Source organism: Trachinotus anak, unplaced genomic scaffold, assembly GCF_046630095.1.
Source record: "Trachinotus anak isolate AG129_WGS33_773 ecotype Australia unplaced genomic scaffold, CSIRO_AGI_Tana_v1 ptg000020l, whole genome shotgun sequence".
Lineage (NCBI taxonomy): Eukaryota > Metazoa > Chordata > Actinopteri > Carangiformes > Carangidae > Trachinotus > Trachinotus anak.
In genome coordinates, this window is record NW_027273871.1 from 1,772,952 (window position 1) to 1,785,903 (window position 12,952).

Genomic DNA, 12,952 nt, shown 5'->3' on the forward strand with positions numbered 1-12,952 from the left:
TAAAGGTGGTACAATGAAAGGGTCAAATTATACTTTTATTCATTTTGAATCCTGTAGTTAGCAGTTGACTCACCACAGCCAAAATGATGGGTATGCATTTGTCACATGACCCCAGAATTAAGCCTTTGAGGATGTTCTGACCATGTCTGCTTAGAAATCAAAATAGACAATTCTCTCAAGCAATTTTACAAGCAGCATCTGTAGTGTCAAATGATAAACCATATTATAAATGATCTTACTAAACCTGTTTTAACAAAATATTGGAGCCTGTCTTTTGATGCACTACTGAAATGTTAAAGGCCTGAATTTTTGCAACATTTCTTAGGGTCTGTGCTGATTTTGTTTTTCCTGACCAGTGCCAGGACTCTGATTTTTATCTCTTTAGTTTTCAAAGAATATACAATAGGATTGATGCAGGGTGGGATGCAAGAGGCCAGTGACAGGCTCAGCACACGTTGGTCTGGGTCAATGAGTCCCAGATAAAACCCAATTAAGAAAATGACAAGAAGAGGAATATAAAATACAGCGACAAGGATGATATGCTCAACACAAGTGGCCAAAGCTTTCACCCGACTGTCTAATGATTTCATCCTGAACACTATCACAAGAATGGTGATGTAAGACAGAAGAATGAAAATAAAGGGTCCTCCAAGGATCAAAACAGTGAGAAAAGAAGCTGCAGACCACTGCATTGTGTAATCATTACAGGCGAGTCTGAACACAGGTGCATAGTCACAGAAATAGCTGAACACTCTGAGAGAATTGCAAAAAGACAGTCGAGTCATTATACCTGTTGTAAATGCTGTTACTCCCAGAGCAAAAGACCAAGTCAGGCCGACAATACAAGACATGCTGCACAGTGTGTTGATTGAGTTTTGACGCAGAGGGAAACATATTGCGATCAAACGGTCATACGCAAGTATAGCAAGTGCATAAGACTCCAGTGATACAAAGGTATAATATACATACATTTGCACAAAACATAGGTTGAATGGAATAAAGTTATCAGTTATTAGAAATATCTTTATCATGCTGGGAATAGTACATGTGTTAAGGATTACATCAATCACTGCAAGGTTGACCACAGCCAAAAACTTTGGAGTGTGTAAACAATGATCAAAGGCAATTATGCAGATCACCAAACTATTGAACACCACTGTAACCACATACACAAATGCTAGAAAGATGAAGTAGACACTGATGTAGGGAAACGTCTGAAATCCAATGATGTAGAAGCCTGGAGGATGAATGATGACAGAGTCGTTCAAAACAGTCCTGAGAAAAGACATAGTTGAGCTCCACAGACTGTGTGCTGGAGGACGCTCTGAATAAAAGCCCTTCAGTCTGACAAATAGGGAAATCATATCAAATTACACACATTGACCTCTTAAGGTTGCATTTGCTTCATATTTATGGCATTACAATGATTCCATACAAACGGTGTTTAGAATACATCCTCAGTAAATTCAAACAGTCAGTAAACTAAGCTTACCTGATCACCAGGTTAACATTAATCCTGAGTGATGCTGACCCCAGTAGCAGTATGGAGATGGCTGCACATCTGACCTCTTGACAGTGGAAGATATACCTTCCTCATTGATCTCCAGAGATAAAGCTTCCTACTGATACTAAGGAAGTCAAAGTCTTTTAATGATATTGATTTGATCCCTGGAGAGCAGGGCTGTAGCTTATTATGATTAAATGTATTATGCCCTCAAAACAAACATCTAATTAGTGTTTTGAATTATGATTTAGTGGCTGACACAGTCAAACAGATCTTTTTCAAAGTCCGAGTCTGTTGGAAACACCTGTGATCATCCAAAGTGCTGCATATCTCAGAGTCCAGTCCAAGAGTACTAAGCATGACCTCTATGACCTTTTGTGACTAAATGAAGAAATCAGGAAGATCCACAGTTCAGTCATTGATTGGTTTGGACACATGAAACTCATGGGGAGGAGTTATGTTGCTAATAAAGATATAAATTTACTCTTTCAACATGTTTACGAGACATTACATAAAACTGTAAAAACTTACCAAAGTTGGTTTACACAAAGTAAACAGTGCAGTATGATGACTCTATTGCATAATGTTCCCTAAGGATGTATTTATAATTAAATAGGCTATTTTGTACCAAAACAAGATGATTCTAATGAGCTCAATTTATGATGCCATCACCAGAGAATTTTGGTTAATGACTTTGTTTGTAACAAATAAACCTTTTACTACTTGAACCTCAGACTAATTAATCTCAGTTGCTCCTATTAAAAATAAAAACAATTAAAAACTTAAAGGAAATAGGTGGAAGTTTACAATAACTGCATTTATGAAACTTTCCTTTCATTTAAAATACACTTACTTTTTAAGGACAGCAAGAGAAAAGCCAGAGGCCATGTTCTTTCCACTTTGCCAACTTTCCTCTTAAAGGTCTGACAATAACTAACTTCCATTCACCAGTTAAAGGCAACATATTGGTTACCATATGCAAGTATAGCAAGTGTATATGCCTACAATGATACAAATGTAAAAGATACTTTTGCACAAAACATAGGTTGAATGGAATAAAGTTATCCATGAGAAATGTCTTTATCATGCTGGTAATAGTACATGTGCTCAGGATTACATCCACTACTGTGAGGTTCACCATAGCCACAAATTATGGAGTGACTGAAATCCAAATGATATAGAAGCCTGGAGGATGAATGCTTAGAGTTGACTTTCCACTTTGCCAACTTCCCTCTTAGAGGTTTTATACTAACTTCCATTTGCCAGTTAAACTCAAGACATCAGCGGTTACCATTGGCATTGTTAAACTCATTTTTAATTTGCGTGACTAGAACTTGAAAACTACAGTTAAGTCAAAAAAAAAAATTAACAGTTTAAAAAAAAATGTATTTGTAATATTTTGTTCAACTGGGTGTGCATGGGAGTCATTCAAAGTTATAAAAGATCTGTCTGATGGGGGCACTAACACCTTATTCACCTTTGATTTTCATGTTCATAGTAAAGCACTCTTTTTGCATAGCAGCTTACAGACCCTACTGAAATAGTTCGTGAATTATACATTCAACAGTGTGGTCATTTTTCATTTTTGCATATGTATCTCCTGTTAACACCTAAAATCAAATAAGCCTCCTGCAAGGTCTGATATATGTTTTTGTTGGTCTGAAAACCAGAATTACTGCATTTTTAAATTGTAAACTGAAATCCTGATGCATTGAGGACTGCTGGATATGTAAAGAAAAGTATGTTAAAGGGGAAACTTAAAGCCTCTGTGTCTTAGGGTTATCTCCAGAGCAGGTCATCTGTTTTTATCAGTGATATGTCTCATCAGTTACACATCACCATAGTGAAGAGATTTGACAAACCTGCATACGCAAGTGTCTGTGCCCAAAACCATTTTCAGGTGGGTATGAGGAGCAACAGGGCCTCAAGGGTCCCCAGTGGAGCTGCACTATTTTGCCATGTTATTTTTTTCAGGCAGCTACGTCCAAATTATTTTTGAAAGCCAGAGCACGTAAACCAATGTGTGGTGCCATCATTTTTTAAAGTATTAGAAATGAACAGAATTACTTAGTTTTATAATATATTACTTTATTTACAGTGATATCACATTGCCCCAGAATAATCAGTATATTCAGAATGATTATAATTTCTGTAAAAAGTCAGATATATAGTGAAACAAATGACAGACACTTTGAACAGTTTTTTGCCAATACCTTCATGTATCAGTTTATGTTACATAAAGGTGGTAAAATTTAAGTGACCTAAATCAACTGCCACCTTTCTGTTCATGTACACACTGCACAGTTCAGCCTCTAACATATTGGCCCTAAATTATTGTTGTTTTTAATTTACCTTCCAAAAACAGTTTTTTGTTGGTGTCTTTGTTGTGTGCCAATTTTGTTTTTCCTGACCAGTGCCAGGACTCTGATTTTTATCTCTTTAGTTTTCAAAGAATATACAATAGGATTGACGCAGGGTGGGATGCAAGAGGCCAGTGACAGGCTCAGCACACGTTGGTCTGGGTCAATGAGTCCCAGATAAAACCCAATTAAGAAAATGACAAGAAGAGGAATATAAAATACAGCGACAAGGATGATATGCTCAACACAAGTGGCCAAAGCTTTCACCCGACTGTCTAATGATTTCATCCTGAACACTATCACAAGAATGGTGATGTAAGACAGAAGAATGAAAATAAAGGGTCCTCCAAGGAGTAAAACAGTGAGAAAAGAAGCTGCAGACCACTGCATTGAGTAATCATTACAGGCGAGTCTGAACACAGGTGCATAGTCACAGAAATAGCTGAACACTCTGAGAGAATTGCAAAAAGACAGTCGAGTCATTATACCTGTTGTAAATGCTGTTACTCCCAGAGCAAAAGACCAAGTCAGGCCGACAATACAAGACATGCTCCGCAGTGTGTTGATTGAGTTTTGACGCAGAGGGAAACATATTGCGATCAAACGGTCATACGCAAGTACAGCAAGTGCATAAGACTCCAAAGTCCCAAAAACATAGTAAAAAAACATTTGTACGAAACATAAGTTGAATGGAATAAAATTGTCCTTAACAAGAAATATCTTTACCATGCTGGGAATAGTACATGTGTTAAGAAATACGTCAATCACTGCAAGGTTGACCACAGCCAAAAACTTTGGAGTGTGTAAACAATGATTAAAGGCAATTATGCAGATCACCAAACTATTGAACACCACTGTAACCACATACACAAATGCTAGAAAGATGAAGTAGACACTGATGTAGGGAAACGTCTGAAATCCAATGATGTAGAAGCCTGGAGGATGAATGATGACAGAGTCGTTCAAAACAGTCCTGAGAAAAGACATAGTTGAGCTCCACAGACTGTGTGCTGGAGGACGCTCTCTACAAAAAAGCTCTCCAGTCTAAAGAACAGGTAATCATATCATACTGTACATTAGACCCTTATAAATCCTCTACAAATGCCATGAATCACATGTATAATTTTCATGCCAGTTTGATAAGCACATGCGAACTGTTCCATACCTGATGCTCTGGTAAAGATTATTTCGCAGCAGCTCTATTTAATACTGCATCCAAACGCAGCAGGTCCACCTTTTGATCTCCAGAGATAAAGCTTCCTTCTGATACAAAGAAAGTCATTCTGCAGTACCCTATTAATAACGTTAATTTGATCCACGGAGAGCAGAGTTAGAACTTGCACTGACTGAACATCTCTCGCGTTCAAAATAAACATCTAAGCATTGTTCTGAATGATGATTTGGTCAGGACTGATAAGAGATTTGTAATTCTTGTCACTCAAAATTCACTTACACAGACTGGTCACCACCTCCTTTGTCAGCGTGTGAGAGAGGGGCCAACTGCTCAACGTCCACAACGGAGACACACACACACACACACACACACACACACACACACACACACACACACACACACACACACACACACACACAGGGCACATCTTCCACCACAACTCTGTGTAACCTAAGCTCAATGAAAAAAAGATGATTTCCTTATCCAAACTGTCTCTTGTGCAGCAGACAGTAACAACTGGTCCATTACTTTCCAGGATTCCTCGAGTTACATTAAAATCTGCACCATCCATACTGCTGTTTGCTGTGTGAACTTAAGCCTAATTAATCTCCCTGCACCTATTAATACGTTTTATGATTAAAACTTAAATTAAAACTTGTTATTCAGCAAACTTACTTACCAACATTTGGCTGCAGAATAGAGTCTTCTCCACTCTGCCAACTGTCGCTTTGTTTAATAAGTTGACAAGTTCTAAGACACTCATCAATCAAACTGATTCTTCATATGGTTTTTCACAGTTTTAACTTTATCATTTATTTAGGTACATGATAATGTCCTCTGCGCTTCAGAGAACCTTTAAATTTTGCTACTACTAAAATGTTTACTGAAATGAAAATAGCAGCTGCTCTTTGGAGTCACTGACTTGTGTCATTCATGGTAAAACTTGGATTTTGTGCAGTTCACAGACTGAGGTTTTATAAAGGAAATTATGGTTGTGGCAGATATTATTTATTCATGTCTGTTGCTCAGACAATACTTTAGAGGTTTTGGTGTGAGAGATGATTTTAATCTGTCTCTGCACTCACTGAGCCATATACAATGCATATTTATGACTATAATTCTGACATTAGCATTACTGCCTGACTAAATAGGAAAAAAAAGCGAATTAATGATGTTCAAAATAAATTCCCTGATTCCACATAGGAATCCAATATGTCCTCCACTGTTAATATTTTAAATTTGAAACATAAGGACTGACACATAAATATATAACAGTAAATCAAACTCACAACTGACCTGACATAGATAAATAACTCATATTCCTGAACTAAGCACATACACTCAAGCCTTAGGCCATCAAGACAGCAGTCAAAGTTACACAGTAATGAACCCAGTGTCTACTGAGCAGGATATATAAATTGAAAAATTAACTTCCTCAAACATGTCTTGGTCATTTCTGTACTCCAGTTTCTTGTTACTTAATCAGCCAACATATAAACCAATACAAAAAGTCCATGATACACTTTTGTTGATTGATAAAACCTAAGTATCTGTCAGCTCTCCACCACACATTTGAAAGTCAAAGCCAGGATTTTATGTTGCTGCTTATACTTTATTTCCACCCTGAATTATTAAATTAGTTACAGTCCTGTGAAGCAGGTCCCGAGCACACCCCTGCCTGTGGTGTGTGTGTGTGTGTGTGTGTGTGTGTGTGAGAATTGGCGAGTTCAGCTAGGTGCAGACTCAGTGGAGGATGGCTGCTGCTTCATCAGCTGTTCTTTCCTGGCTTTTTGGAAATTCATCATGCAGTCTTTGAAAGTCTGGACTTGGTTCTGGCACACTCGCCAGTCCTGGTGTTCAGCCATGCACTCTTGCACAGCATAATGCAGCTCGGCGCAGCCAGTGCGAGAGATCATCTGTTCAACCGGGTCATCCTCATCCTCGTCTCTCCGTCTGCGGTCATGGGGTGAAGGGGACGCCATCCTGTTTAAATGCACCGTGAGGAAAACACATTTTAGGAACAACCACACATCGTTGTAGCTGCCTCCTCTGTTGGTCAGGCCTCTTAGCAGTGAAATTTATCTCTACATCTCTTCCTGTAAAATATGTAGTAATTTAACACACTTCCTTTAATCTGCCTTTTTAGAGAATTTTGACAGGGATTTAGACACTTAATATGGTACTGCTATATTGTATCAATAATATAATGTTGTATTTCAGTTTTAATCGCATTTTCTTTTTTTTTTTATGAGTCTTTTTGGTTGGTGTGCGTTGTACATGTTTCATGTCTCGTGTGGCACTTTTAAACTACATATAAAAAAAATGCTTTTGCAAAAAAATAATTTAATGTTTTTAATAATAATAGTATCTTTTTAATTTGTTAAAAATCTTTTGTGAACAATATACATTTGTCCCTAACCTCTTGCAACAGCAGTGGTTGAATTCAAGTACATTTACCTAGGGTTCTAATGTAGTGTTTACAGTCTACTCGTGAATTTCCATTTTATGCAGCTTTCACTCCACTACACTGTACTTGGTCCAGTACATTTAACTGCAGTATAGTTGATCTCAGTTACTTTGCAGATAAACATTTTTCATACAGAACATATATTATCAAATGCGATGATGAAACGCGAACAGTTCAAATGAGCTCGACCAGTTGCTGCATTTTAGTGCTTCAGTGTTACGTGTCACAATTACTTTTTTTTCTTTTCTATTTTTTAAATGTATAAAAATACAATGTAACAGAGAATTAACATCTGAGGAAAGGCTCATTTTAATGTCTGTTCGTTGGTGGAGTTGTATTTTACTTCTTTCACTTTGCCCAGAGGTGCCAAAAAACTGTACTGCACTCTGAAAGGGGACATGTTGCAGAGTGAAGTAAGCTACTTCCGCACTTTCCCTTCGGTGCGAATGCAGGAGTTGTACTTGTACTGAATACTTTCTTTAATCGCAGGATGGCTATGTTTGCTTGAGTGCAGCACATATAAGAAGACTTTCTCCACGACTGAGCAACGTTACCGGCAACAACCGGCCTTGTTTTTAGCCGTTATCTAACATGATCGAGACTGTCTCCTGCCAACACAAATGTCCGCGTTTCTCTCCGTTGTCCTCACCTGTTTATTCTCTCTGGGCGAATCTGTCCATCGAGGTACTAAAATAAAGTTTCATAAGCCGCACGACTCCGCACTTTACACAACCTACAACACAGTCCTCTGATAGTGTGACGCGGAGGACACACATGAGCAGAGGACGAAGGTGTCGCTGTAAAATACCTCCGTCAATGCAGACATCAGTTCCGCTGAATAGCAAGAGCACGACTGATGACGATGAGGACATTCACGCCATAACTTTCAGTGAATGTGGATATTTAACATCGAATGGCTTAAGAAATGTTTGCTATTATGGAATTTTATATCACACAGTATATTCGAAAGATATCGTGGCCTAAAGTTTCTAACCTCGATGTAGTGTTTCTGAATTACCAAGAAAACTTTTCAAGTTCTATCAGCAGGAGTTATTATCTTGAACACTGTTATGTTCACAGTTTTTCACCACATAAGGATGTGGAACAGTCGTAATATTACTATAACAATAAGAGTATATAGAAGTTATGTCATTGTTTGTTGATAACAGTAAACTCTTAAGAAGTTTTTTTTTTAAACCCTTAATTTTTTCATATTTTGTTGCATTGCAGCCCCATGCTAATATTAAAAAATATGTTTTTTCCCTCATCAATCTACTCTCAGTACACCACAATGACAAAGGGAAAACAAATTGTAAGAATTTTTTGCAAAGTTATTAAAAAATAATACATACAACTTTTTATTTTTTCATTTATTATATAATATTTGTAATATAATACAATATGTATGTGTTTATGTTTTGTACAGTGTTGCTTTAAATGGCACAAGAACACACTTTGAGCTGAGTCTATTTGTTATGTCCAATTAAGGAAAATTACCAGTGACCATATTGTTGGTGCTTATCCTGGAGGGCAATTTTAAATTCATGTCAAGTCTAACTGCTGTGTGAACCAGCTGTAGCGGTCATACCATCCACCTCTGTCTTACTGACAGCTTGTTGTATGAGGTTCTGCAGTGCCTAATGTGCCTAATTAAATTAGTCAAAACTCATCACAAGCATCACATTTTCCACACTTGTCATCTTAGAAGGTACACAATACATCTGAAGACAAGCCACATCTGTGAACACAAACCTGCAGACACAGCTGCCTTTATCATGCTAAATGAATTTCAAATCTCACAAGCAAAGATGCTGTTCTTCCAGCAGTTTAGTGATGGTTTATGAGGACCAGCTGACCCTTTAGGATTAAAATGATCAATCCCTTTAAACTACTAAAATGTATTTGCACCAACTCATCTGCAGTCGTTCCACTGTGTGGAATAACCTTGATTAAAATGACCAGATGGGACAAGTGTTAAAGCAACACCAAGAAGATTATTTAAAACCATTGAAAGCATCTACAGTGAAATCATATGACCCCAGAAATAACCTTTTCTTCCTGTTTAAGCAGTTAATATTCATCCATCCAGTGTCTATAGAAGTGGGATTGAAGTTTTCCTTTAGAAAGTGATGTCATAACACAATGACAGCACACTGTACATATCTGAGCCTAAATGGAGGTGTTTTCTATACAATGCCTCTTTCTCTCCTGCAAGTTCTTATTGTTCTATATAATCTTACAGAACAGAACCACAGACGAACAAAACACTGAAGTCAACCTGTGTTTTCACATGGAGGGCTGTGCCCTCTTTGTGGTGTGATGGACCTTTGAACCTAGCTAGACTTACTACAATACGACTACAAAATGCATTTTGATGAGTAGCAACTACCACACTGACTTAAAAGGTCAACTCAACTTTATTTATGTAGCCCAAATTTCTTCACACAGCAGGATTAAAACAATACACACGCAACACACCCACAAAAAGATTATGCAAGATAAAAAACTTACTGCAATAAAACGATAAAATGAACAATGAAAAAACATTCAGTTGGGGCGGCCCGTTAGTCGAATGGTTAGGGCATACCATGTGTGAGCACAAGACGCTCTTAGCAGGCAGTCACTGGTTCGACTCCCAATCGGTCTGACTCTTTCCTGCATGTCATTCCCCTCTCTCTCTACCCCCTTTCCTGTCAGTCTCCACTGATCTATCATAAAGGCACAAAAAGCCCAAAATAATAAAAAAAAACAAAAACATTCAGTTGTTAAAAACTAAAGCAAAAGCTATAACATACTCCAAATTAAAAATGTAGGTCTTTAATTTCTTTGTGAAAATACGAAGAGAGCTTGTTGATCTAATATTCATAGGAAGTGTATTCTACAGTTTAGGGGCCTCTGCAAGTACCTTGGCTAAACACAGTTACACAGTCATTAGAGTTTTTCAGATAGAAGTCTTCTGGTATCATATCAGGACAAAAACAGTCAAATGTACAAATATCATAACATTACATTCAAGTACAACCAAGTAAACTTTATCTGTACACATTGTTCAATTTTATGAGTGTTTAAATAATGGTACAATATAAAAAATACATGTTAAAAAAAACATTATTGAATAATAGAGAATAAATAATATTACTTTGCAAATGTGTGGAAACGTCTCACCATACACACACACGCACACACACACAAAGTCTTGACAGTTTCACAACAGTATTAAAACCCTCTAAACATTGATTTAGGACAGAAAAGAAAGTTGTCAGGGGTTTGTTTTCATTCTCCAGACCAGTGCCTGGGCTCTGTTTTTGATCTCTTTTGTTTTCAGGGAATATACAATAGGATTAATGCAGGGGGGGAGGCAAGAGGCCAGCGACAGGCTCAGCACACGCTGGTCTGGGTCAATGGTTCGTACAAACAGCCCACATATGAAAATGCTGAATATAGGAATATAAAATATAGCAACGAGAATGAGGTGCTCAATGCAAGTGGTGAGAGCTTTCATCCTACTGCTGACTGATTTCATCCTACACACGGTCACTATGATGATGAGATAGGACAGAATAATAAAAGAAAAGGGGCCAATTAGATTACCCACAGAAGCTGAAGCCACGGACCACTGCAATGAGTAATCATTACAGGCGAGTCTAAACACAGGTGCATAGTCACAGAAATAACTAAACACTCTGAGAGAATTGCAAAAAGACAGTCGAGTCATGATTGCTGTGCTATATGCCAGTAATCCCAGACAGTACATCCAGGTCCCGCCTATAATACAAGACATGATCAGCAGTGTGTTGAAGAGGTTCTGATGCAGAGGGAAGCATATTGCAATGAACCTGTCATAGGCAAGTACAGCGAGTGCAAATGACTCCAGAGCTAAAAAGGCATAGTGGACATACATCTGTAACAGACATAGGTTGAATGGAACAAAGTTGTCGTTAAAGAGGAAAGTCTTAATCATGCTGGGAATAGTGCTTGTGTTCAACATTACATCAATGACGGCGAGGTTGACCACAGCCAAAAACTTTGGAGTGTGTAATCTACGGTCAAGGGTAATGATGTACATCAATAAAATATTGAACACCACTGTAAGCACATAGACGAAGGCTAGAAAGATGATGTAGACATTGATATAGGGAAACGTCTGAAATCCGATGATATAGAAGCCTGGAGGATGAATGATGACAGAGTCGTTTAAAACAGTCCTGAGAAAAGACATAGTTGAGCTCCACAGACTACTTGCTGGAGGACGCCCTCTGGACCATGGTGTGTAAAATCTCTCCAGTCTGAACAAGAGGAGAACAGTACATCTTATCACCTCTCACATTACTCTTTCCAATATCATACTTCTGACAAACACTTTGCATTAATGTTAATGAAACGATATTATCTTATGATGAATATAGATGAAGTCAAACACAGAATACAGTACTACACTTTGGCGCACCTGGTTTGCTGAAGATTATACACAGGGTGACTCCATATGATGCTGCCACCAGTAGCAGCCACTGACTGTCTGCATGTCTGACCAGTGCCCAGTGGAAATATACCTTCTTCACTCATCTCCAGAGACAACCTTCTCTAATGAGTACTACCCTATCACTGAAGTTAAGGATTTATAAAATATATAAAACTTATTCTCATTGTGGACATTTCTTGCAACACAGAATGTACCTATGATTTGCCAATACAAATTGAACCATTATTAAGATATTATAAGGATATGTTTCAAATATCAAAATACATTATATAATAAGGGGATACATAGGTTTGTACATTGTACTATGCAAAGTAACCACTAACTCTGGCTGTTAAATGAATGCAGTGGCATAAGAAGTACAATATTTCCTTCTGATATGTAGAAGCATGAAGTAGCAAAAGTTGCAAAAGAAATTAAAATACTCAGGTAAATAACAAGTATCTCAGAATTGTATTTGAGTAAACGTATGTAGTTCCTTTCCATCACCCGCATGTATACATTACATTAGGAAAAAACAAATCTGTGACACATTTTTATTAATTTTTAATCAAAATTTGCCAAAATTCCTAAATTTGGACAAAATATTTTTGTAAAATTATAAAATTGAAATATTGTCACTGTGCAGTTCCACTGAATGTCAGTAAACAGTCATAATGAAATCACCTAGCCCTATTCATACCTTTAGTTAGTGTACCTGTTGTGAGGCCTGCTGTTATTTATATTTTATTTATTAAGTGCCAAAAACCTTTCAAAGAATTGAGGACCATCCACAGTATAACCACTGGTTAATCTGAACAGTTATGTAGGTTTTAGGGAATGTAGAGGAGGCAGAAATCATTATTGAATACGATTTCTGTAACAAAACTGTGTAAAAAAACAAAACAAAACTTTTGTGACATTTTCATGAGATGCTCTGTGCAAGTGCTAGAACTTACAAGACAGGTTGTGAACTGTGTTTGTAGAAAGT

General features: G+C 37.4%; 5 protein-coding genes across 5 annotated transcripts in view; 1 reads left to right on the forward strand and 4 right to left on the reverse strand.

The window, feature by feature from the left end:
* Positions 1–12,952, forward strand: part of LOC139637481 (olfactory receptor 2AT4-like) — an 85,630-nt gene that overhangs the window by 46,697 nt on the left and 25,981 nt on the right. The gene's annotated exons all lie outside the window — the stretch shown is intronic.
* On the reverse strand, positions 294–3,299 carry LOC139637478 (olfactory receptor 1M1-like). Its single transcript, XM_071506215.1, has one exon. The coding sequence runs from the start codon at positions 1,362–1,364 to the stop codon at positions 294–296; it is 1,071 nt and encodes a 356-aa protein (XP_071362316.1). The 5' UTR covers positions 1,365–3,299.
* On the reverse strand, positions 3,311–6,234 carry LOC139637480 (olfactory receptor 1M1-like). The gene has a single exon (XM_071506217.1). The coding sequence runs from the start codon at positions 4,849–4,851 to the stop codon at positions 3,853–3,855; it is 999 nt and encodes a 332-aa protein (XP_071362318.1). The 5' UTR covers positions 4,852–6,234; the 3' UTR covers positions 3,311–3,852.
* Positions 6,387–8,311, reverse strand: coa4 (cytochrome c oxidase assembly factor 4 homolog). The gene is made up of 2 exons (XM_071506227.1): positions 8,155–8,311; positions 6,387–7,021 (listed from the first exon to the last, which is right to left on the reverse strand). Exon 2 carries the CDS (start codon positions 7,018–7,020, stop codon positions 6,766–6,768), a length of 255 nt encoding a protein of 84 aa, XP_071362328.1. The 5' UTR covers position 7,021; positions 8,155–8,311; the 3' UTR covers positions 6,387–6,765.
* Positions 8,508–12,942, reverse strand: LOC139637487 (olfactory receptor 1M1-like). Its single transcript, XM_071506223.1, has one exon. It carries the CDS (start codon positions 11,722–11,724, stop codon positions 10,765–10,767), a length of 960 nt encoding a protein of 319 aa, XP_071362324.1. The 5' UTR covers positions 11,725–12,942; the 3' UTR covers positions 8,508–10,764.

Excerpts from the sequence above, each read along its gene's own strand:
- LOC139637478 (XM_071506215.1), bottom strand. The coding sequence starts at position 1,364 with ATGATTTCCCTATTTGTCAGACTGAAGGGCTTTTATTCAGAGCGTCCT.
- LOC139637480 (XM_071506217.1), bottom strand. The coding sequence starts at position 4,851 with ATGTCTTTTCTCAGGACTGTTTTGAACGACTCTGTCATCATTCATCCT.
- coa4 (XM_071506227.1), bottom strand. The coding sequence starts at position 7,020 with ATGGCGTCCCCTTCACCCCATGACCGCAGACGGAGAGACGAGGATGAG.
- LOC139637487 (XM_071506223.1), bottom strand. The coding sequence starts at position 11,724 with ATGTCTTTTCTCAGGACTGTTTTAAACGACTCTGTCATCATTCATCCT.